The 22,216-nt window shown below is 37.6% G+C and overlaps 1 protein-coding gene across 9 annotated transcripts in view; it reads left to right on the forward strand.

Annotated features, from left to right (window-relative positions):
• The window catches only part of ZNF644 (zinc finger protein 644), a 64,459-nt gene extending 43,556 nt beyond the window's left edge, over positions 1-20,903 (forward strand). For 6 of the 9 annotated variants that reach the window (XM_053391802.1, XM_053391804.1, XM_053391807.1 and 3 more), the window contains 5 exons: positions 1,793-4,802; positions 5,002-5,604; positions 8,151-8,273; positions 17,938-18,040; positions 19,220-20,903. In XM_053391802.1, the coding sequence (XP_053247777.1) occupies positions 1,829-4,802; positions 5,002-5,604; positions 8,151-8,273; positions 17,938-18,040; positions 19,220-19,412 (3,996 nt within the window). In that variant the 5' untranslated portion in view covers positions 1,793-1,828 and the 3' untranslated portion in view covers positions 19,413-20,903. Of the gene's footprint in view, positions 1-1,792; positions 4,803-5,001; positions 5,605-8,150; positions 8,274-10,518; positions 10,666-17,937; positions 18,041-19,219 lie in introns of those variants that run through there. The other 3 variants (XM_053391811.1, XM_053391810.1, XM_053391809.1) reach the window with 3 other exon arrangements.
• Positions 20,904-22,216: the final 1,313 nt, after the last annotated feature.

Below are 22,216 nucleotides of genomic sequence, written 5' to 3' on the forward strand. Positions count from 1 at the left end.
CCATTTTAGGGTGATAACATTTAGTTCAATTTATTAGAGGAGTCTGCTTTTATTCATTCGTAAACCTGTTAATATACAAATGCAATGAATATTAAAAGCAAAGTTATTAAAACTTATGTATAGCTTTATAAAGCTTAATGAAGACTAGAGTGTAGATAAATTTCAATATATTTCAGTGCAAGATCCTTAAATATTTGACTTTGTTTTCAGCCTCTCATCTGTATAAAAATATTGATTATTCAATACTTAAATAAATTGAAAGTATTGGCCTGAATTTAATCAAATGCAAGACTGCTAAGTGCTATAACAATATTATAACAACCTTTAAATGTTTTTGTATTTGGAAAATGAGTGAAGATGATTTTGCCAACCATAAATGATTTGTCCGTTAAGTAACTGAGAAACTTTAACCTTAGTAGCGTTAAAGTATTGCTTTATTGTGTGATAATTGTTGTGCCAATTTCATTGGTTAGAAAGCAGGATAGGAGCAAGACAATTTATTGTTTGGACTCCTTGCTGACCTGTCTCACTTAAAATATATTGAGAGATCTGTACCTATTATCTTGGAAGATTTTATCTAAAAATGTATAAGAATTAAGTCACAATTGTTGAGAATCAGAGAGCCATGCTAGGCAAGGATGACACTTGCATGTAGCAGGGTGAAGCGATGTTCCTTATTCAGCACCATGAGGAAAGGATAGATGCAGGAATTGGTGTCTAAATGATGCAGCAAGACTTTTAAGAATCTGTAGGCCACAGTGGAGAATATGAAATAAGGTGGAGTGATATTAAGTGGATTAGGAGCTGAGAAACCAGTGTTAAAATCAACCATGAAACTCACTGTATGACCATGTGCCAGTCACTGTCACTCACTCTGATCTGCCTCACAGGGTTGCTGTGAGGATAACATGCAGAAAAGGAGACTAATGAATGTCACATTGATCTCCTTGGAAGAAGGTGGAATGGATACTGATAAATAAGGAACAGCCAAAATTAAAAGTTCAGGCAGCTTGTCTCTCGTTTTCAGTTGGGGGCAGGTTTGGAATCATGAAAAAGCCTTACTTAAAAATCAAATTAGGGACAGAATCAGAATATTCAGCGCCCCCCCCAAACACTGGACTTCACATGTAGGTCCTCAGCAAATCCAGTGTGTGCCTGTAGGTCCTGGATGTGTACTGAAACACTAAACCATACACATAAAGATTTCAACTATATTTATACTTAAAACATGATAGAGAAATTGGTTTTTATCAGGCTAGAAACAAAAAAGTTGAAATTCTGTTTTCTTTGATCTATCTCTGTTTTAGTGGCGGGGATAAAAATTTAGGCTTACTTAGAGTAGACCCATTGAAATCAACGGGGCCAAGATACAAGTTTGTAATAACCAAGAGTTTTGTGGCATGCTAAAAGATTGTTATGGCATAAGTCACAATGTAGTTTGGCAAGTCCGCTGTATGTCTGGATCTAACCTAATATGTTTTTCTGCTTTCCTTTAGGAGACTTGTAAAAATTGTTGCTTTTTCAGTATTCATTAGAAGTAACATAACTTTTCCATGACTCTTGAGATGTGGGTTTTTTAATTTGGCATAATTTCCCCTGAAATTAGCTTCTTTAATTAATAGTGTGTGTGTTATATATTAGTGGTCTTACAGTGAATGGTCAGTTTAGTAATGAAAATGCTTTTTAACTGATCCAGATTTAAACATAAAAATGTTTTAATATATTATAAAAACTGCCTGTCTCAGATACATAGAGAAAAGTTCTAATAAGGATTTCTTTGCTTTTATTCTAGCATAAATGTGCTTAATGGGCAGAGCAGACCAGCAGTATGGATGAAGCGGAGATCGATACTCAGATCATTGGTGCTAAAGGACTGCTAGATGACAGCAGCTTCATTTCTGAGAAGCAGAGCAGCATTCTCAAATCACAAGAGAGTGAAACATCATTTCAGAAAAATACGTTAACTCTGCCTGAAGAGCTATCAAGGGACAAGTCTGAAAAAGCCTTAAGCGGAGGCCAAACGTCTCTATTTATACACTCTAGTGCTCCTACTGTTTCAAGTGAAAACTTTCTTCTGCCTACAGGAACTGCTGTTAATGGACCAGTTTCACACTCCACTTCAATTATGAAGAAAGGCAGCATTTCATTAACCACTGCACAAACTGTGGGCCATCAAGCAGATTCTTGCTCCGCTGGGACGGTGGCACATGATCACCAACTTCCCACAAAGACTTCAGCCCAAAATTCAAGTCCACACCAACATTTGTTTTTGTTACCTGAAGCAGCTCATGCTAAGAACCTGACACATTCCATAAAAAATCTACCTCCCTCTGCTTCAGTTGCTTGTGACACGCAGCCATCTATACGAAAAAGCATAAAACCAGATAGCACTTTAGTAAGCCAAGTAGACATGTGTGAGGATAGCAAAAGCTCGCTAGAAAAAGATGGCGGTAGCAAATCACTAACAGCCACATCCTCAGGTACAGGTGACTTCAGAACTGAAAGTGATGCAAACTGGGACCCACAGAAAGAGTTTATAGAATTTCTCATGACAAATGAAGAACCTGTAGAGAAGTCACCAGTCCAGCCTAAAGTGGGCGTACCAAAAAGGAGGAAAAGAAAGATGGATGTTAGCAAAATCACACGTTACACTGAGGACTGTTTTAATGAATCAAATTATACTCATGACAATTCAGAATCGCTAGATACTGAGTTTTTGGAGCAGAGTGAGACTCTACAAGTGATAGAATCTCATAAATTTTCTTTAGCAAAAGTGAAGCCTGAATCAACAGATGAGGAATTGGAAGTTGTAGATGCCATCCAACAGTTGATTTATAACCCAAGTAATAAATGTGCAGGTGATACTTCTCCTATTCACACTAGCACTTTTCTTTCTAATACTCTGTTAAACAAATGTGAACAAGATGAATTGGAACCACCAACTAATTTCAGTACTGATGAGCCTTCATTTTATCCCTGTACAAAGTGCAATGTGAATTTTAGGGAAAAGAAGCACCTGCACAGGCACATGATGTATCACTTGGATGGCAATAGCCACTTTCGCCACTTAAATGTTCCAAGGCCTTATGCATGTAGGGAATGTGGTCGGACCTTTCGAGACCGCAATTCCCTTCTTAAACATATGATAATTCACCAGGAAAGAAGACAGAAACTGATGGAGGAAATTCGTGAATTGAAAGAGCTTCAGGACGAGGGTAGGAGTGCACGGTTACAGTGTCCACAATGTGTATTTGGTACCAATTGTCCCAAAACCTTTGTGCAGCATGCTAAAACCCATGAGAAGGACAAAAGGTACTACTGCTGTGAAGAATGTAACTTTATGGCAGTGACAGAGAGTGAACTTGAATGTCATCGAGGGATTGCTCATGGGGCAGTGGTGAAGTGTTCAATGATCACTGCAGACATAGCTCAGAGAAAATCACAGAAAAAGGCATTAGCGAAAGATTCCTTCATGGAATCGTCCAAAAAATCAGCTGACTATATGTGCAAAATGTGTCCATTCACTACATCAGCCAGAAGCATTTTGAAAAAACACATGGAATACCTGCATCCAACATCATGCATAGATCCTTTCGGTAGCCGACTTAGACTAGAAAAAAGAAAAGGTCATATTATAGAAGACCCTTTAGATTTTGGTAGCAGGACTAAACATTTCATCAAACAATCATCTGCCTTTCCAAAGAACTCTGTTTTAAAACAAGATATAAAAAGACCATTTGGCTCTGCATTCCAGTCCAGTAACTTTGCAAAACTTCACAAGAGACCCCCCAGGATACAGAAGGCTCGGAAAAGCGTTGCACAGTCAGCTGTAAGTGTGTATGGTCATAGCTCTACAGACAAGCCTATTTTGAATAGAAATAGCACTGGCCAAAAACCTAAATATTTGCATCATTCAGGAAAGCAAAAGACTAGCGTCAGAGCTAGCAATAATTATTTATATAGATACAAACATGAAAACAATAGGATTAAAAAATCTAGCAGCCCTTATCTTTTACACTTAAAAAGGGAAGCTGCAAGATCTGTCAGGTCCTTACCTTTATTATCTTCAAATAATTCTCGTAGATTTATTATGGATTATCTTAACTATGATGCAAAAAGACCAGGAGTCTATAAAGATAAGCATGTAACTGTAAAAAGGTTGGTTAAAAGATCCAAAAGTGAAGGCTCTGTAAAAGGAGATGATTTGGACAGTTATCCAGACTTTCTACATAAAATGACTGTTGTTGTTTTGCAGAAACTTGCTGGGAAAAAAGACAGCTATGAAACGGAGGATGAAAGTTCATGGGATAATGTTGAACTGTGTGATTACACTACACGGTCTGTGGAGGATGACTCTTACAGTGATATTAATCAGGAGCATGTAAACCTGTTCCCTTTATTTAAAGGTAAAATGGAAGAAGAAACTGGTGGTAAATCCTCTCTTAGATATGAGCAAAATGATGGATTTTATTTTGAGTATTATGAAGATGGCGAAGGTAGCAATTACCTGCATGATTTTCAAGATCCTCATAATTTAGAAAACATAGGCACAACATTGCCAAAGCATAACTCAGTTTTCCATTGGACTGACTTATCGCTTGAGAAAAAAAACTGTCCATATTGTCCAGCAACTTTTGAAACAGGTGTTGGATTGTCTAATCATGTCCGTGGGCATCTTCACAGAGCTGGGTTAAGTTATGAAGCCCGTCATGTTGTCTCGCCTGAGCAGATAGCAACAAGCGACAAAATGCAGCATTTCAAAAGAACTGTAACAGGAACTCCTGTTAAACGTGTTAGAAAAGGTAAGATTTTTCTTTCCTTATCCTATGCAGGGGGGAGCACGATGTATAATAATGTGGTTGTAGGTGTAGCTATGCTACATCCTGCCTCTCATAATAGCTTTTATTTCCATTCATGGTAGAAACTTTTAATGTCTACGGTTTACGCAAGCTGGGTCCTTAGTGTCTGACAAATTGATAAATGGATGCTTTTTCTTTTTAGCTATTGAGAAATCAGAAAGTTCTTCAGAACACACATGCCAACTCTGTGGAGGTTGGTTTGACACTAAAATAGGATTATCTAATCATGTTCGAGGACACCTGAAAAGGCTTGGTAAAACCAAATGGGATGCACACAAATCTCCAATCTGTGTTCTGAATGAGATGATGCAAAATGAAGAAAAATATGAAAAAATCCTGAAGGCATTGAACAGTCGGCGTATTATTCCCAGACCGTTTGTCGCTCAGAAACTTTCATCAAATGAGTTTTTATCTCAAAATGTTATACCTCTTGAAGCATACCGCAATGGCCTAAAGACTGAAGATATATCTGTATCTGCATCAGAGGAAGAAGGGCTGAGTTTCCTCAATGAATGTGATGAAGCAAAATCAGTACTACATGATGAAAAAAAAAACCAGTCAGTCACACTGATAGAACTTTTGAAAAATAAGAGGTTTGGAGAAGAAAGAAACCCTGATACCTCTCCTCAAAAGATCCATAATCAAACTGCAAGAAAGAGGTTTGTTCAAAAATGTGTTCTTCCATTAGATGAAGACAGTCCTTTGATGTATCAGCCACAAAAAATGGACTTGACTATGCAGTCAGGTAAGAGGCTTGTTACAATTTTAATAACTTGGAAATACATTACAAGATAAATCCCCCCCACCCCAATATTCTAAAAGTAATTATTTTCTTTGAGACTGTTTTTCCCCTTTGCAAGGTTCTAGACAGAGAAATATTAATGAAATTAGTTTTAACGTTAAAATTGCCTTAGTTTTCTGCATACAAATTGAGTTCTGAAAAGAGAGTAGCTTTTGCTCTAATGGCTCTTGAAGATGCATATAAAGAGGAAACGAGAACGTCTACTTAGCAAAATATGGTATCACTTAAATAGCAGACACATCTGGGAGAGCCCCTTGATCTTTCTTAGACTGTAAGTGTTGCAGATATATAATCGCTTCATATTGTTAGAATTGTTCTTTTATCTGGTGTAAGTGAATTCACGACTTACTGGTTAACCGGGTGATGTGTTGTCTGATCTATGCCTAGATTTTATCCCCTGTCAGAGTAACTGTAATGGCCATACCCCTGAACACAGCTGTTGCCATCAACACAAAATCCTTAAAAGTTTTAGATACGTCTCTTAGGAATTGTGCCAACAATTTTATTCCTTTAGACTACTCCCCCCCCCCCATTCTAGCATAGTTTTAGAATGCTCTTCTGAAAGGTGTCTTTCAGTCTTGGCTGTCATGGCTCCGGAAAGCTCTGCTCATCTCCTCCAACACCTCTGCACAGACCTTATTGCAGCTATCTTTTCTCAGTCTAGTTTGAGTGAACGATTTATGTAAACTGCTCTGCGATGAAAGTGCTTGATCTTGTCTTATACCCTTTTATAGTTTTGCTGGTACTTAAAATTATTACAGTGTGATTGATAAAAGTCTTGTTCACTGAGCATTACTTGGTTTGCAGACCCATGTGATCGTCCTGTTGCTGTGTAGTACCGCTATGGACTGTAGGTAAAGGACTGAATGTTAATATTGCCATATAAAAACCCTGGAAAAGTGAGGGTTTTTTTCATGGGGAAGCATTCATATATTTGAATCTATCTGCAGTCTGAAGTTCCTTAATATGGCAACAGGTACAGCACATGAGGCCACTAATTGTAGTCTGTCTTCTACTTTTGTCTGGTTAGGCACTCTGTCTTCACACCAAATTTTGCCTTAGGTGACCATGGTCATAGATCATAGGGACTGAAAATATCAGTTAACTATATATAGAGAGAGAGGGAGGGAGAAACTTTCCTTTAAGATCGGAGCTCCCCAATAAAGTTTATTTCTTGGACAAGCTTCACATAAACTTGGAAGATGATGTTCAACTACAGCTTGTTAAATTTGGAAGTAATGAGCTACTTAATGTTAGGTAGCCTACCTTCTAGGTTTCACTAAAAAAAGCTGCTTGCATAATACTAATAGTTACATGAATAGAGCCCTTAAGCTAATTGTGGTTAACATAGCATTTGACAATTAACTCACTCTCCTACTTCAGTTATTTAAACTTTCATAATTTTAAGTCTGTTTTTTTAATATTTTCTCAAGTATATGAAACCCATATACTTTCATAATTTTAAGTCTGTTTTTTTAATATTTTCTCAAGTATATGAAACCCAGTTTTAGTGTCTAATTATTCTTCAGTAAAAGAAGATATATTGCAGTAAATCTAAACTTTGGTTTTTTCATGTGTTGGAAGCAGCCCAGAGTGGCTGGGACAACCCAGCCAGATGGGTGGCATATAAATGTTCTTCTTCTTATTATTACCTGACAGGATTCTTGTTTTGATAAAAAAGCTTTCAAATAAATGAAAAACCTTTTCCCAATTTGTTGAATGTGTTGTCTAAGACAATATATTTCTGAGGACAGTGAAAAATTTGTGCCTCTATGAAAGTAAAGTTGAGAAGAAACCATTTTTATTGGTTTCTTTGTCTGAAACAGTGTAGTATGGTTTGGCTGTGTGTTCTTTCCTGCGATGTTTGTTGATCATTTATTTAGCACAAAGATTTTAGCAAAAACTACAAATCATTAACTTTCATTATTGATTGCGCATTCAGAGTAATGAAGATAAAATGCACCAAATAAAATGTTTTGTCTAACAGCTGTGCAGTGGTGTGTTTTACCACCTTTTCCTCCCAGCCTTCATCAGCAACCTAATTTAGTATTGAGCCTTTTACAGTCTTGTGGGTAAAACACTTTAATTACCACTTTGTCAACTAGACTTTATAATTCTCTTTATTGGGAACATTAGAAGCCTTGAAACTTCTTAACAGAACTGTGCTATTCAAATTGCAGAATTGTATTTTGGGTTTAGGAAATAATCTGTGCAATGTGAAGATAAACAGGAAAGTGATAATTCAGAGAAGCTTAGGAATGCAAATCATGCCTTCCATTTTTTTTTGTACAAAATAGCATGTTTCATGCCAAATGTCACATGCAGAAGTAATCGCCATGAGCTTGGCTCTTTCTAGTATATGAAATAATTACGTTGATGATGTAGTGAACCTGCGTAAAAGCAAGTTTTAATACAGAATTTTCCAAAACGCTTTTGAGAGTTTCACTTTTAAAGAGAGAACTGGATTATAGTTTTCTTTTGAATGATAGGTATGCCTGTGAAGCTTAGAACGTGTGTGCATTGCAATACGGCGTTTACAAGTGCTGTTAGCCTGTCCAACCATTTGCGCGCTTATGCACGAAAGAAGAGTGCTGGACTTTTGACTGGGACAGGTATGTTTGTTACAGATGTAAAATCAAGTCTGTCTGTATACGTTTTCCTCATCAGACTTGACAGATTCATATGCTAATTCAGTTGACATTTAAAATTTTCTGAAACAGAAGTTGAATTTGAGAAACAGAACTTTTAGCAACTTGTAAACTTACGTTGCTAATGTCCATTTTTTCCCATGCCTGGTTTTTATTTTCATTGGTTCATGTTAGATCCAGCATTATTTTCATGTGTACAAACAGTTGAGAGCGGAATGCCTTTTTGTTTTCTGGCTAAATGCAAAAGGAGCTGCTTTTATAAATGAGGGAGATTTTCACCAATTATTTGTTAGGTGAATTGAGAACAAGCTCGGATAAACATAGACAATTATATGTGGTACAATTTTCAGCACATCATGTTCAACAAAAGCTACTCTTATTTTCTCCCATATATTTATTATCAGTTACTTTTTTTTACTTTGGTCTTCCACAAAATGAAATAGTAACAACAAAGTGCTGTTGTGTTTTGTGTATCCATTTGGTGCTTTATACTGTACTTGGATTTTGACAGTGATGGGACTTTTATATAAATCAGATCCACCCAACTGCAGTAGTCTAAACCAATGGTCTTCAACTGATGGGCCCTGACCCACTATTGAGTCGCAGTCTGATTTAAAGTGGATTGCAGCCACAATGCATATACTTAAGAAATGGGTCCCGCAAATGCATGAGGGTTCTCAAATTGAAAATGCTGAAGACCGCTGGTCTAAACAAAAGTAGATGTTATCAGACTACTTGTGGGGTAGTCAAGCTTTCAGTGTATAAACAATCCCCTCCTTTCAAGTGCAGGTGCCCAAGGCCAGCACAATTTAGGAAAAATCAGATTCCTCAGTGGGGCTCAAATGGCTTACATGGAAGCATGATACTGAAGGAAACCACAATTTCTAAGTCAAAGCCTTAAAATATCAGTTAGCTTGATAGCTACTATTTCCATTCAACAGCCAACCAAACTAGTGTCTAATCTGTCTCCTAGCTTTCAAGCCGTCTGAGTTGTTGTGGCTATAAAGTTGTGATCCTTAAGTGTGATAAAGGAAGCGTGCTCTTTCCTAACCCATAATTGAGCTATGTTGGGACTGCCATTATCCGTGGTTAGCACAAACCGGGGCTCATTTTATACCAGAATTTGAAATCGGGTTTGAAACTGGCTTTCAATTCCTGGCCAAAAGCAAACCCTAGATCGTGCTCACCACGACCAATGTCCACACCAATATGACTTCCATTAAGGCTGCTATAGTGAAATGGAGTGCTTTAGAGTTGGGGCTGGGCGTTCTCATTCCATGATCTGTTCCTGCTCCCTTCATGGGGTGGTAACATTACATTGGCTTAGGCTCCGAGGTGGCTTATAAAAACACTGTAAATGATCAAGCACTTAATCATAAACTGTCTAGTCCTTAGAAGTATGATAGGTTCTTAATATCAGGCTTATGTTATTGTAAATGTCATACTTTGCCATAACACTTGCAAATGGATACACATTCAAAATGAATTGGAATACTTTTAATTTATTGCTTAGTTTCATAGGTTTAATTGTGTAATTACCCTCTGGCAACACTGAAGGGGTGGAATGTTAATACATAAATAGCCTGCAACATTTCCATACAGATGTTTAATTTATCTGCAAACCTGGAGACTGCAGTGGATATTGTCACAATTTTTTATGCTTTGCAAATCATAAACAGCTGTCTCCTAACTCTATGTGTGTGATCTGGAAATAAATCCCTTTCAGTTGTAGACTGTGCCTGGCTATTTAGTATTGTCAATTCAAGTGAAGAATTCTACTACCAATTTACCTATGAGAATTTGAGAGCAAAATCCTGGTGTTTGTCTTCAGTTTGACACCACTTCTTTAAATTTCATTGTTTCCTCTTATTTCTGTTAGCAGTTTCCCTAGATGAGAGAAAGCTGCATTTTAGGGAAAGAAAATATATTAAATGGTTACTCTTCTGTGACAAAAATATAATGCCCTGTGTTCAAAGGTCATGTTAATTGCTGTACTATGTAATTATTTTTCTTCATTTCAGCTTAATTTTAATACCTAGGACTAGTATTTTTCGTAGTGTTACATATTTTTGAAGGAAATGCCATGGCCATAAATTCCTTTGAGCATTTTTCAGTTTTGTGCCCTAGTTGCATAATTGTATGCATAAATGACCTTTATTTTTATATGTGACAATTGCTATGGGACCTTTTGTATTTTACTTTTGAATAGGAGAAAAACTATCAACTATCAAACTCACTGAAGCTGAAAGGAGTGTTTTTCCCAGGGCTACATGAGCTTCTGGTCAAGACATTGGCATTTTTCACTACTCTGCCTTTGTTTATTTAATGACTTGTGGAGAACACGAGCATGCCCTTTCCTCTAATGGTCAATTGAGCCCAGTGATTAGATACAGATGCTACCATGAAAAGGGTAAGATTTAGGATAGTGATGGTCATTGTCAGCCTGGAACATTGCATTCTCCCGGACCAAACTGCTTAGGGATTAGTTCCAGGACATCCCTGGTATCATTAGATCGCTCTACCCTTAACTGTCAGTTGCAACTTGAGTCTGGTCTGGGACACCCTAGTTTTTATTTAACAAAATTTATATACCGCTTGATGGTAAATAAGCAGTTTACAATGAAGAGTGAATACTCTTTATCTTCTTAATAATAACTATTGTATTTAGTCTGTGAATTTCAAGGTGTATAAAAAGGCATGGTTTTAAAAGTAACTTTAAAAAAAATCAGATATAGTAAGTTTCAATTATAACAAGGTGCACTTTTAAAATGAAGTCTTAATTTCATGCAAATATATGTCTTAAAACTGAATTTATATAATTTGAGAGGCTAGTCATCACAAGATTTCGTACTACTATTTACATAATGCTTATATTATGTCTTGATATTTGATGTCAGAGACTAGAAGGTCATCATAGGCTCTAGAATCCAGGTAATGCTATTCTGTTTCGCACCAGGATTATCCACTGAGCACACATAATCTACTTCTATCTAATGCTTTAGCTCCCTAAACTCTGCAATATGTTCAGTTCCAATAGACAGCCTTTAATTCATGAGTCTACCAGTTAAATGAAATGCACGTTCTTACTGCTTTGCATCTCGTAGAGAAACTGTGTTTTCATTTTATTATTATTATTATTATTATTACTGTATTATTGTTGTCGTTGTTATTAATTAAATTTATCCAAGGATTACAGGGCAGTTTACAATATAAAAATGCAAAAATGCACAATCTAGTAACAAACAAAAACAGTATATAGATTATAGATTATTTAATTAGCTGAAGACCTAGAAGAAGAGGAATGTGTTTTCCTAGTGCCTAAAGATATGTAACGAAGGGGCCAGGCGAGCCTCCCTGGGGAGATCATTCCACAAACAGGGAGCCACCGCAGAAAAGGCCTATTCTTGTGTTGCCGCTCTCTGGACCTCTTGCGGAGAAGGCATATGAAGAAAGGTCTCCTATGATGATCACAGGGTCCGGGTCGATTCATATGCGGAGAGCTGCTCCTTGAGGTTGAACCATATTGCGGTCGTAAGCCACAAACAGGGAGCCACTGCAGAAAAGGCATGTTCTCATGTTGCCACCCTCCATACCTCTTATGGAGAAGGCACACAAAGAAGGGCCTCAGATGATGATCACAGGGTCCAGGTAGGCTCATATGGACGGAGACAATCCTTGAGCTCTTGTGCTCCTGAGCCATTTAAGGCTTTGTGGATCAAAACAGCACTTTGAATAGGGCCCCAAAACTAACTGGCAGGGAAGTTGGCTCAGGGTTGGCATTATATGCTCAAACTGTCTTGCCCCGATAAGCAACCTGACCACTGAATTCTGCTCCAGCTGAAGTTTCCAAACTGTCTTTAGATTCAATAGCACAAAAGACAGGTGGGTTGTATGGCCTAAGATAAGATAAAATAGTAACCCCGAAATGTTAAGCTTATTTAAAGTTCTGATCAGGACTATCCTAAACTGAGGTGGGTCGCCTCAGATGGTAACACCATAGTTAATAACTTTATATTTTTGAAGGGATTTGGATTCCCTGCCGCTATCACCAAAACGTATTAGGCTGTTTCTAGTTCTAACTGCATTTGCAATGCATTATGAATCCCAAATAATTTTGGTTGACTTTACCTTTTTTTTTACTTTCTTTTATGCATGTTGAAGTGGGTTGATCAGATCTGTGGTACAGTATTACAGCATACTTTGTGGCTGGATTTTTAAATATTTGCCCTAAGAAATTTATTTCAGTTTTGTTGGCGATAATGTATTGCACTGATATTTTGAGAATTATTTTCTGAAGTCATTAGAAATAATTTAGAATCAAAACGTGTAAGTTTATTCTTTTATTTTTTGTAATCTTTCATTTATTTCCAGTTAGTGTAAGATGTGTAATCTGGTTGTGTGGCAAAACTAGAAGAATAAGCAGAAGCTCTTGCAATGGACTTCCGCTGGTTAGAGGAATCCTGCCCTAAATGGGCATGTATTCTCTTCTTTGAGTTTATTAGCATTAAGAAAATGTGATTGGATGTTAGCTGAAATTTTTGTTTCACATACAACAGTTCTTGTGACCATCATGACACCACCATGCGCAACTTACGTAGCGTAAATGTGTTGTCAGGTGTGTCATTTAAGCTTGTCTCAGCACTGCCACAATTCCTTCCCTACAACTTCAATGATTATTTATTTGTACTATACCATCACTGTAGGGTAACTTGCAGAGCTTTACAAAAAGAGAGAGTTTCCTGACCTCCTGAAGCTTACAGTTTGAATACAGGTCATAGAATTGTAGAGTTGGAAGGGTCCAGGAGGGTCATCTAGTCCAACTCCCTGCAGTTCAGGAATCTTTTGCCCAACATGGGGTTCGAACCCATGACCCTGAGATTAAGAGTCTCATGCTGTACTGATTGAGTGTCAAACAAGGGGAGGTTGAACATACATTGTTGCTTTTAGGGAGTGGGTGGAGCTGTGGTCTAAAGTCAGAAGGTTGAATCCGTGTGATGGGGTGAGCTCCCATTGCTCTGTCCCAGTTCCTGCCAACCTGGCAGTTGAAAAGCACACCATTGCAAGTAGATAAATAGGTACAGCTGTGGTGGGAAGGTAAATGGCATTTCTGTGCGCTCTGGCTTCCGTCACGGTGTCCCGTTGCGCCATAAGCGGTTTAGTCATGCTGGCCACATGACCCAGAAAGCTGTCCGTGGACAAACGCCAGCTCGCTTGCCCTGAAAAGCGAGATGAGTGCCACCCCATAGTCGCCTTTGACTGGACTTAAGCGCCCAGGGGTCCTTTACCTTTACCTTTTATTGCTTCTCGAAGAAAGATAATAGAATTACGCATTAATATGTTTAGTAGATAGATAGCTTTTAATGGTTATTTATCAGTAACCTCAACTTGGGCGTGACTTTGAAAAGTGTAGAAACATATTTTTCTACTAGATCCCCACCCCACTTTATCAAAGCATGTAGAAGCTTCTACCCGCTTCCACTCATGTATATCAGGCCCTTTCTGGTTGGCTCCTGCTAGCTGGGCTGATGCTACCATGGAAAATGTTATTCCAAAAGAAAGCACAGAAGCAGGAAGAGTCAACGAAGTTCTGCTGTCAGTTGGGATCTTCATTATTTTTGCATTTGAGAGAGGGCAGTTGAAAAGGAAATTTGTCGGCCAAGTGATGGGCAATATGATCTTTGAATATGAAAACCTCTTCTTAAAAAAGGAGACTGCCCTGACATTTGTCTTCCCTGCAGATGATGATAAATGTTCACTTGAAAAGAAACAAATCATTAGGGTGTTGCTACAACCAAGTGTTAATTCCTGCGGGTTTTGCAACATCCCACATGGACGACCTGCAAGTGTCATGTGCAGGATCTTGCTGTGGAGTCATTTGTTTGTATGTGTCTGTCAGTAAATTGCCACATGCTATGTTGGTCACAGATCATTTGTTGGAAAACTTTCTTTCCACAGTTTCCAATAAACATTACCATAAGTTTGATATTTGCCCGTGAAACATTAGCTGTTTATGTATATGACTGCAGATGGAGAATAAATTTACAGATAACTTCTTGAGGTTGCAGAACTGTTGTGTTGGACACACATGTTAAAGTACAGTAAAAATACAGCATTTAAACTTTCTGTGGCATACTTCTTGGTTATTTTTGTAAGGTTGGCTCCTGCTAGCTAGGGAAGATCATTCCTGTTAACAAATAGTTTAATGTTAATCCGAGTTCAAGTATTATTAGCTAACACATGAAATGCTATGTAAGAAGCTTACAGATTTTATGTTGCTCAGTATTGTACTATTCATTTATTTTTGATAATTGGCTTCCATAAAACTTTGTTGTGAAACAAGCAGCTTTTATCATTCTTGTAAGAATTTATATGGCTCGCTGTCAATGGTGATCCGGTAACATGCTATATTCTTTTACCATTGGAATTAGCTTTATTTTCTACAAGTTTGGTAGAAAGTGTTTAAATGGTGATTCCTTGGCAAGCTATCATCAGCCTGGCATATTCAGGAATGGCAAGGAGACTTCTCTTGTTTCTCTGAGACCTTTCCTCTGTTGCACTTCGCTGTGTTTCTTGGAGATTCTTCTCCCTTAGTCCAACATTTACCTTCTACTTTGGTGCCTTCCAGGCTCCTTTCTTTTATTTAACTCTGCTTCCTTAGATAATGCTCTAAAAATGAGAGTTAGAAGGTACATCCGGTTCAATTTCCTGCCAATGCAGGAAACTCTCTATAGCAGCGGAAGGGAACCTCTTGACTCAGCAGGCCAGAACCTCATCTGGCCCCATCCCCATTGAGTAATTTTGGCTGGCGGTGCTTTGTCCAGATCTTAGACTAGTCAATTGAAAAATAATGTTTTCTTTTCGGGAGAAAATGCCTTTCGTAGTGTTCGTAACCAAGACAACACACCTGTCAAAGTCACAGCACAGAACTTCCCAAACAAGCTGGTTATTGGGAACTTCAGTGCATGGGGCTTTGCATTGGATAATTTTACTGATCAGATAACTCATATTGGTCCTTGGGTAAAGACCAATGGAAGGGGGCACTATTGACTGGCCAGTAAAATAAACAAGGCCCGAGGCAGAGAAGGATAAAGACAAGAAGGCAGAGATAGCATAAAGATTAGTGGAGTTGAGGTGTGCCAAGTGGTCATGAGATGAAGACTCATAGCTTAAGGTAATCCTAGAAGAGGAAGGACCAGAAGGAAGCAGCTGGAGGTAGACACTTCTGGAAGATATGTGCTTAAGGAAGCAGATAGGCTCCAGCAAACAGGCCGCGTGGAATCTTTAAGATGGTGGTTCTGACTCAAGTGAGAACTTTTTCCTCAGAAAAGCATATTAGCTGTGATTGAATATTTATCAGGCCAGTGAGAAGCAAAGTGAGAGAAGATATCATTGTAGACGCTGGTCTTGCTTTCTGACTGCTGGCTGGTATAGGGAGGATGGGGAATTAAGTCCTGAATTTAAATAGAAGGAGATTCCATATTCCATTCCACATTCCATAGCAATTATACCAAGTTTAAATAAGGCATAACATTTGAAGTTGTAATGTTTTATCTTTAATAATATATTAACCTGCAGTTGTTAAATTAATCTAATTTCTGCATATATTAATGCCTGTAATATATTATTTTGTTCTTGTTTAAGCTCTTAGTTGATCAGAGCTTATGCCCACGCTTTGTTATCCAGGCTGTTATAAAAAGGTGAAATCCAGGGAGTGGTTATTGTGGTTGTAATGGGTGTTTATCAGCAGGGCTAAGTTAAAGATGCATATATTTTTCCGACACTATTCATGGTTGCATTTCTTCTACAGCCTATGTAAGCTTTTCAGTCATTTGGTACGGTTAGTGTGCTGTGACATCTAGAGTTTTTGCCTCCAGGAGGACATTCTAAATCAAAGTCCCAGGACTATTTTAGCTTTCAGTAATCTGTGCAAGAGAAGAGCTAGCTTTAGAGCAAATAGCTGGTGTAATCTCAGACCCCTAGAGCATTTGCTGATGGCAGGTCTAATAATTTGAGAATTGGGAAGAGAGGTAGATTTTATTTCCCTCCCTGAAAACTGTTTATCTTGGGAAATCAAATCTAAGAAAATGTGAGGACCTAAGCAATAGTGAGCTTTTCGCTATTCTTGGTCCTGCTGTCCATATAGTGGTCTTTAATAATTCTTTAGCCTAGTTTTGCCATTTATATATCCAAGACACACATGCAGAGATAGGTGTTATTTGGAACTGTGCCTTCTTCTTTTTTTGCCAATGCTTGTCCTTTAAATAGTAGCCAGAAAATGCTGTTATGGATGGTATGGCATCTCCAATACCAATACAATTATCATAGTTTCATTCCGAAGAGAGAATTTCCTTGGTGATGCTCAGTGGTTTTTGAGTGCAGCAATGCAATACATTTTCCATTTCTGTATTTTATTATTATTATCTAGGTGATAGGAGGAAACACCTCATCCTATAGTTTGTGGATTTTTGTTTGAAAATGTTATGTTATTTGATTTGAGGTATGGACAAAAGCTTGCTGTTAAGGTCTTTAAAGTTTACCTTGACTCCCTGGATTCCAGCATATATTCTGACTGTTAGGTTGTAGTAGTTGTCAGATGGAAACTGCAGGCTGTCCTGCCTTTTATCTTCTTCATGCCATAAGTAGCTTAGATGAGGAATTTGGAGGTTATATTATATTGAGAGCATTTTACTTTACACAGTTTCTGACATTATCCTTCTCTGTAGAAGAGGGTTACATTAATCACAAACTTAAGTAGGTATTTGCAAGTAGAATTCTTGCTTTGTTTCCAGCTCTTTTGTACTGCTGGTACATGTGCTTGGATGAAGCTGCATGCATTCATTTTCCAAAATATCCTAAGTGTTTCATGTTCAATTACATTAGGAACTAAACAGTGCATTCTTGTCAGACTAGGCTTTTCCTTTTGAATTCCCTACATTGCTTTATTTCCTTTTGTACCTCAAAAGAATTCACATCACCCTGACACAAATCAGTAATAATTCTGTAGCACATCTGATTCCAGTACACCTTATTAAAGGGACAATCAGCAATGGTTGGAGATCCTGATACTCTTCAGCCTTAAAACTTAAAACCAAAATAAAACCATTATCATAAGACTCCTTTAGCATACAGAACAGAAAACGTTTCAGTGTAATATATACAAAAGTTCTAGTTATGAAGTTTGTCAAAACATACTTTATATTTAATCATTGGTCCTTTTGAGTTATGGTTGTTGGCTGCATGATGAAAACAAATGATATTGACATTTCAAATGATCTTGAAGGCCTCTATATTGATAAAATTTACAAGCAAAGCATGATGCTTGGGTTACCAGTTAGGTAGAATGACTTAGTAGTCTGAAATGTGGTTTGGTCATCAAATATACATGTTTTAAAATTAAACTTAAACTGTAGGTGTCAAGCATGTAAGCTCATTTGTGCATGAAAATGGTGTGCACACTTCAGCTTTATGATGAATTGGAAAGTGCATATTTTCAAGTTACATAATTTAATATGGTATAGAAAATAAGTGAGAATAGAAGTATCCTTTAACATATTTCGGGGGGAGGGAGTTATCCAGTAAAGTGCTCAAAACTTATATCTATCTACATAATTTTATTTTCTCTTCATAGCCATAGATTGTAAGCAAAAAAAATCAAGATCAAGATCTGGGAGCAAGAAAAAAATTCTGCCATTACCTCATGGTGCTGATGAAGTTTACATACTCCGGTGCAGGTATGTGTGGGACTGCATTGGGTCATTTGGAGTAGCTATAGCTTGTTCCTGATTTGTAGAAATGCATCTTGTATTTGAGTGTCATGTATGTACAAAAATTATAGTTATCTAGTGACCTGTGGACCTAATGATGCTCAGCATGCATGAGTGTAGCCGGTAGCTGCCCCCCAAATCAAGTAAATAAATGAAAATACTTAACTAACTGACCAGTTGTGTTGATGATAATTCAAGAAGTCTTTGGGGGGAAATGGAAAGTCATTTGGGGAGAAACTGAGAAAGCCTTATTTTCCTTGATTCCCCCACTCCCTTAGGCCCTCATTACTTCCCTGCATCCCAGCAAATAAGTCACTGCTAATGAAAGTGAATATTAGCAAGGCTTCCCCACACTCTAGGATTTTAAGGAAGGGTAACCTAATTTGAGGAGAGGTACAGTCGTACCTTGTTTTGCAACTGGGATCTGTTCCGGAGCCCCGGACGCTAGACGAAAAGGACGCACAACAAAGTGCGTGCGTGGAGCGGTTTGTGCTTCTGCGCATGCGTGAAGTGTGATTTAGTGCTTCTGCGCATGTGCGAGTGGCAAACCCGAAAGTAACCTGTTCCAGTACTTCTGGGTTTGCCACAGGCAGTCGTTGAAATGGACGCTCAATGAGGTGGACTCAAAACAAGGTACCACTGTACTACCTAATTAGGACTTTACTTAGGTAATAACTAGCACCTTGAACTGGGCCGAGAACCTCACATTAGATTATTTACCTTCCCCCTATTATGAGTTGGGACTCACAAAACACTTTGCAGTAGTAGCATATAGCAGTTGGCTTAAAAGATAAGATCATTCCTACCCTCATGCTTATCGTCTAAAAAACACAACACAAATTTAAGAAAGATGGGGAGGGAAGAAGAAAACCAGACACCAGTTTTTAATTCACAGTTGTAATTTTAGAATTAGAGGTATAATTCGTGATATAAAGTTGTATGCTTCTGTTTTTTTGTATCTAGAGTTACTTATATCTGTGATAAACGATAGCTGAATTAACACCCAGGAATTTTTAAAAATCTATCAGAGATATGCATACTCAGGCTTAGTTTTTCTGTCGTTATTTTGTGAATCTACTGCACTTAACACAAAGTTCAATTACAATGCTAATGTGCTTTATTTGGATGATTTTAAAAACTGTGCAGGTTTTGTGGTCTGGTGTTTCGGGGGCCCTTGTCTGTCCAAGAAGACTGGATAAAACACCTTCAGCGCCACATTGTCAACGCAAATCTTCCTCGAACTGGGGCTGGCATGGTGGAAGTAACGTCACTGCTTAAAAAACCTGCCTCAATTACTGAAACTTCATTTTCTTTCCTGATGGCGGAAGCAGCTTCATAGAACGTTGGAAACACTTCATATTGCATTGAATGAACATTTTAAATATCTTTGTTAGTTTTTTTAAGGTTAAAATAAATTATCTGTTTATAAAATCTGAAGCCGGAAAATGGGGAGAAGAGTGACAGTTAACATCCAAACAATTGAGTACTTAAAACAGTTACCGTAAGTAGTCTTTATATTTTATATAGGGTGGAAGATGTGTTTTTAAAGTTTACTATGTTTTTTGTCAATTACTGTGTTCACTATTGATACAAGCCCATTACACGTAAGCAGCCGTTTTTAAAATGTTGCACATGGGTACTTAAGATAGGTTTTATGAAATGAAAACATTCTTTACAGTGTTACCAGAATCAATGCTCTGTTTATTAAACAAAAAACCCTTGCTTAGTAAAATATTATATTTTGTTTGTATGTATGTAGTGTTTTGTACAATACCAAGAAATGCTAATGCAATTAACTCAATTTAGGGCATTAAATATCATGTACTTCATAGTTCAAGAGACTGTTCCATTCAAATAGGGCAATTAGTACTACTCTTATCTAGCTGTGTAAGTGTTTTTTTTAATCACACGAGACTCTTTTGTACTAAAAGTAGAGGGAAACTTGTTAAACAAATTTCTAAAAATAATGTACATAGTACTGGAAACTCTTTGTGGTAAGGAAATAATATTCTTTACTTCACTTGCATTTCTCACTGACAATAAAATGGTGCATCCATGCTACCTCCAACTTTGTCAGCAGTAATGGTATTTCCCCTTTCCATTTGTTGCATCAAGCACTCACAGTTTTCTTTATTTTTAATCACAATTTTCTTAAGTCTTTCTTTTTATGCCTAGCTTAAGTATGAGTTGCTTACAGGACATTTTTGACATTTTTTGCCACCTCTTTTATTTAATACTGTAGAAATCTACTAAGAAGCATTGCTCACTACATGACTTAGCCTAGACTTTTCATTTTACAATTGTTTAAAGAAATCATAACACCCTTGGACAAAAAAAAAATAAGTTTCTACATATGAAGAGAATGTTTACAATTTGAATTTTAAAACTTGTTTTGGATGTAATTATATGTATGAAAACTGTAACACTATGCTCATGCTAAGGACCTATTTACAGAATTATTGAAATAAATGTGCTGTGAGGATGGAAAAAATATGGTGCAGGTGTCTTGGTCAAAATAAGTATTGGCTGTTCACAAAAATGAAATGTCACGTTTCAACAAATAAGCAAATTCCTCTTTTGAAAACTGGTTCTGTAATGCAAGTAATGTTTCATTTTATTCATGTAGGGTGACTAATACTGTAGTTAAGCCAAGGAAAAACATTGATATTGTTTTGCGTGTAAATAAAGTTATAAAAGCAGTTGAGATGTGAGGAGTATTTTGGTGGAGAATATACATACCTCACAGCCAGTGAAATTGCTTTCCTCATGGTATATCTCCTTACCAAGAATATATCTCTCTAAATAAAAAGGTTAAAAGAAAACATTAAAATGTCTGTAATGTGAACTATTATTTTACATTATGTGTGGCATACAAAGTTGATTTTTCTCTTTTGATCTTTTGAAGGATCTCAAGCAAAGTACCTGTGATGAAAATGTAATATTAGTTCCCAGGTAAAATGCATCTGACTTAAATGTATAGAAACTTCTATAATTTGGCAATGGTTTCAAGAGCAGGCAAGGAAAACCAGTGGAAAATATAGTGCAGGCAAGTCTTTTGTGTGTATGTATAGAGACGGAAGAGATTCATACCAGGATCTCCTTTATTGTACATGGTTGGTATTACTTAACAAAAAAAAGTCTTATGCTTAAGCAAATGGGAACCACAACTGCACCCAGGGAGGGAAATGGTTTTTGCCTCCTCAAAACTAAGTTTCCTAATGCAGCCAATCCCAGTTGATCATTGAAGCTGTACTACAAAGCCTGGTCAATCTGCTGACGGTTGGTTGTGGAGGGCTCTCTTCAAGCAGTGACAATCAGCTGGTCATCAGCTGATAGCCAGGGCTTTGCAGGTATGTTGATCAACTGATGGGCGGTTCCACCAAAACACCTTTGGGCTCAGCCATGACTCTTAACTATAAGGCAGGTGAATGTGGCTTGGCCAAAATGGCCTCATAGACCCAATGGGAGGCCTGGTGGGTTTAATTAGATCCATGGGCTGGGAGGTCCCTCACCCCTGTTCTCGAAGGGAATGCTTCATCAAAACTGTATAACATTTGGTGTTTCTTTTAGAAATGGCAGAAGTAAAGTTAAAGTGTTCTACCTGCTTATTCGATAGCCTAAAAATCCATAATTCATACTCAATCCTGCAGTGATTCTTGCACTTGAAAGCTTGAGGAATGTCAGACTAAGGTTCATTCTCTACTTTTCAGCCATCTGTGGCCCAAAGAAAGAACTGCAGGGAGACTTGCTTTTTGCAGTTCTGAGCAATTAGGAAACCTGCTCTCGCTGACTGCAGACCACCTTTGCTGTGCTCTCCTCAACCATCTCTGTCACATACAAAAAAATATTCCTTCTGTTTAGCTGAGAGACCATGATTTGCCAAGCTGTCAAACCAGGATTCTTAACCCAAGATTTCCTAGCCAAAGCCCAACATACTACACAACTGTACACTTTTATCTTGAGCTTTTAATCGAAAGGTGGGTGGTGCAGTATAAAGTTATTGTGCATTGCTGCTGGCCTCTACTTTGTACCTATCATTTTCTTTCTAAGTAGATGGGAAATGTGTGACCCTCCAGATGTTGCTGGACCACAACTCCCATCATCCCTTGCCATGGACCATGCTGGTTGAGACTGATGGGTTTT

This window comes from Podarcis raffonei, chromosome 6, assembly GCF_027172205.1.
Source record: "Podarcis raffonei isolate rPodRaf1 chromosome 6, rPodRaf1.pri, whole genome shotgun sequence".
Taxonomy (NCBI): domain Eukaryota; kingdom Metazoa; phylum Chordata; class Lepidosauria; order Squamata; family Lacertidae; genus Podarcis; species Podarcis raffonei.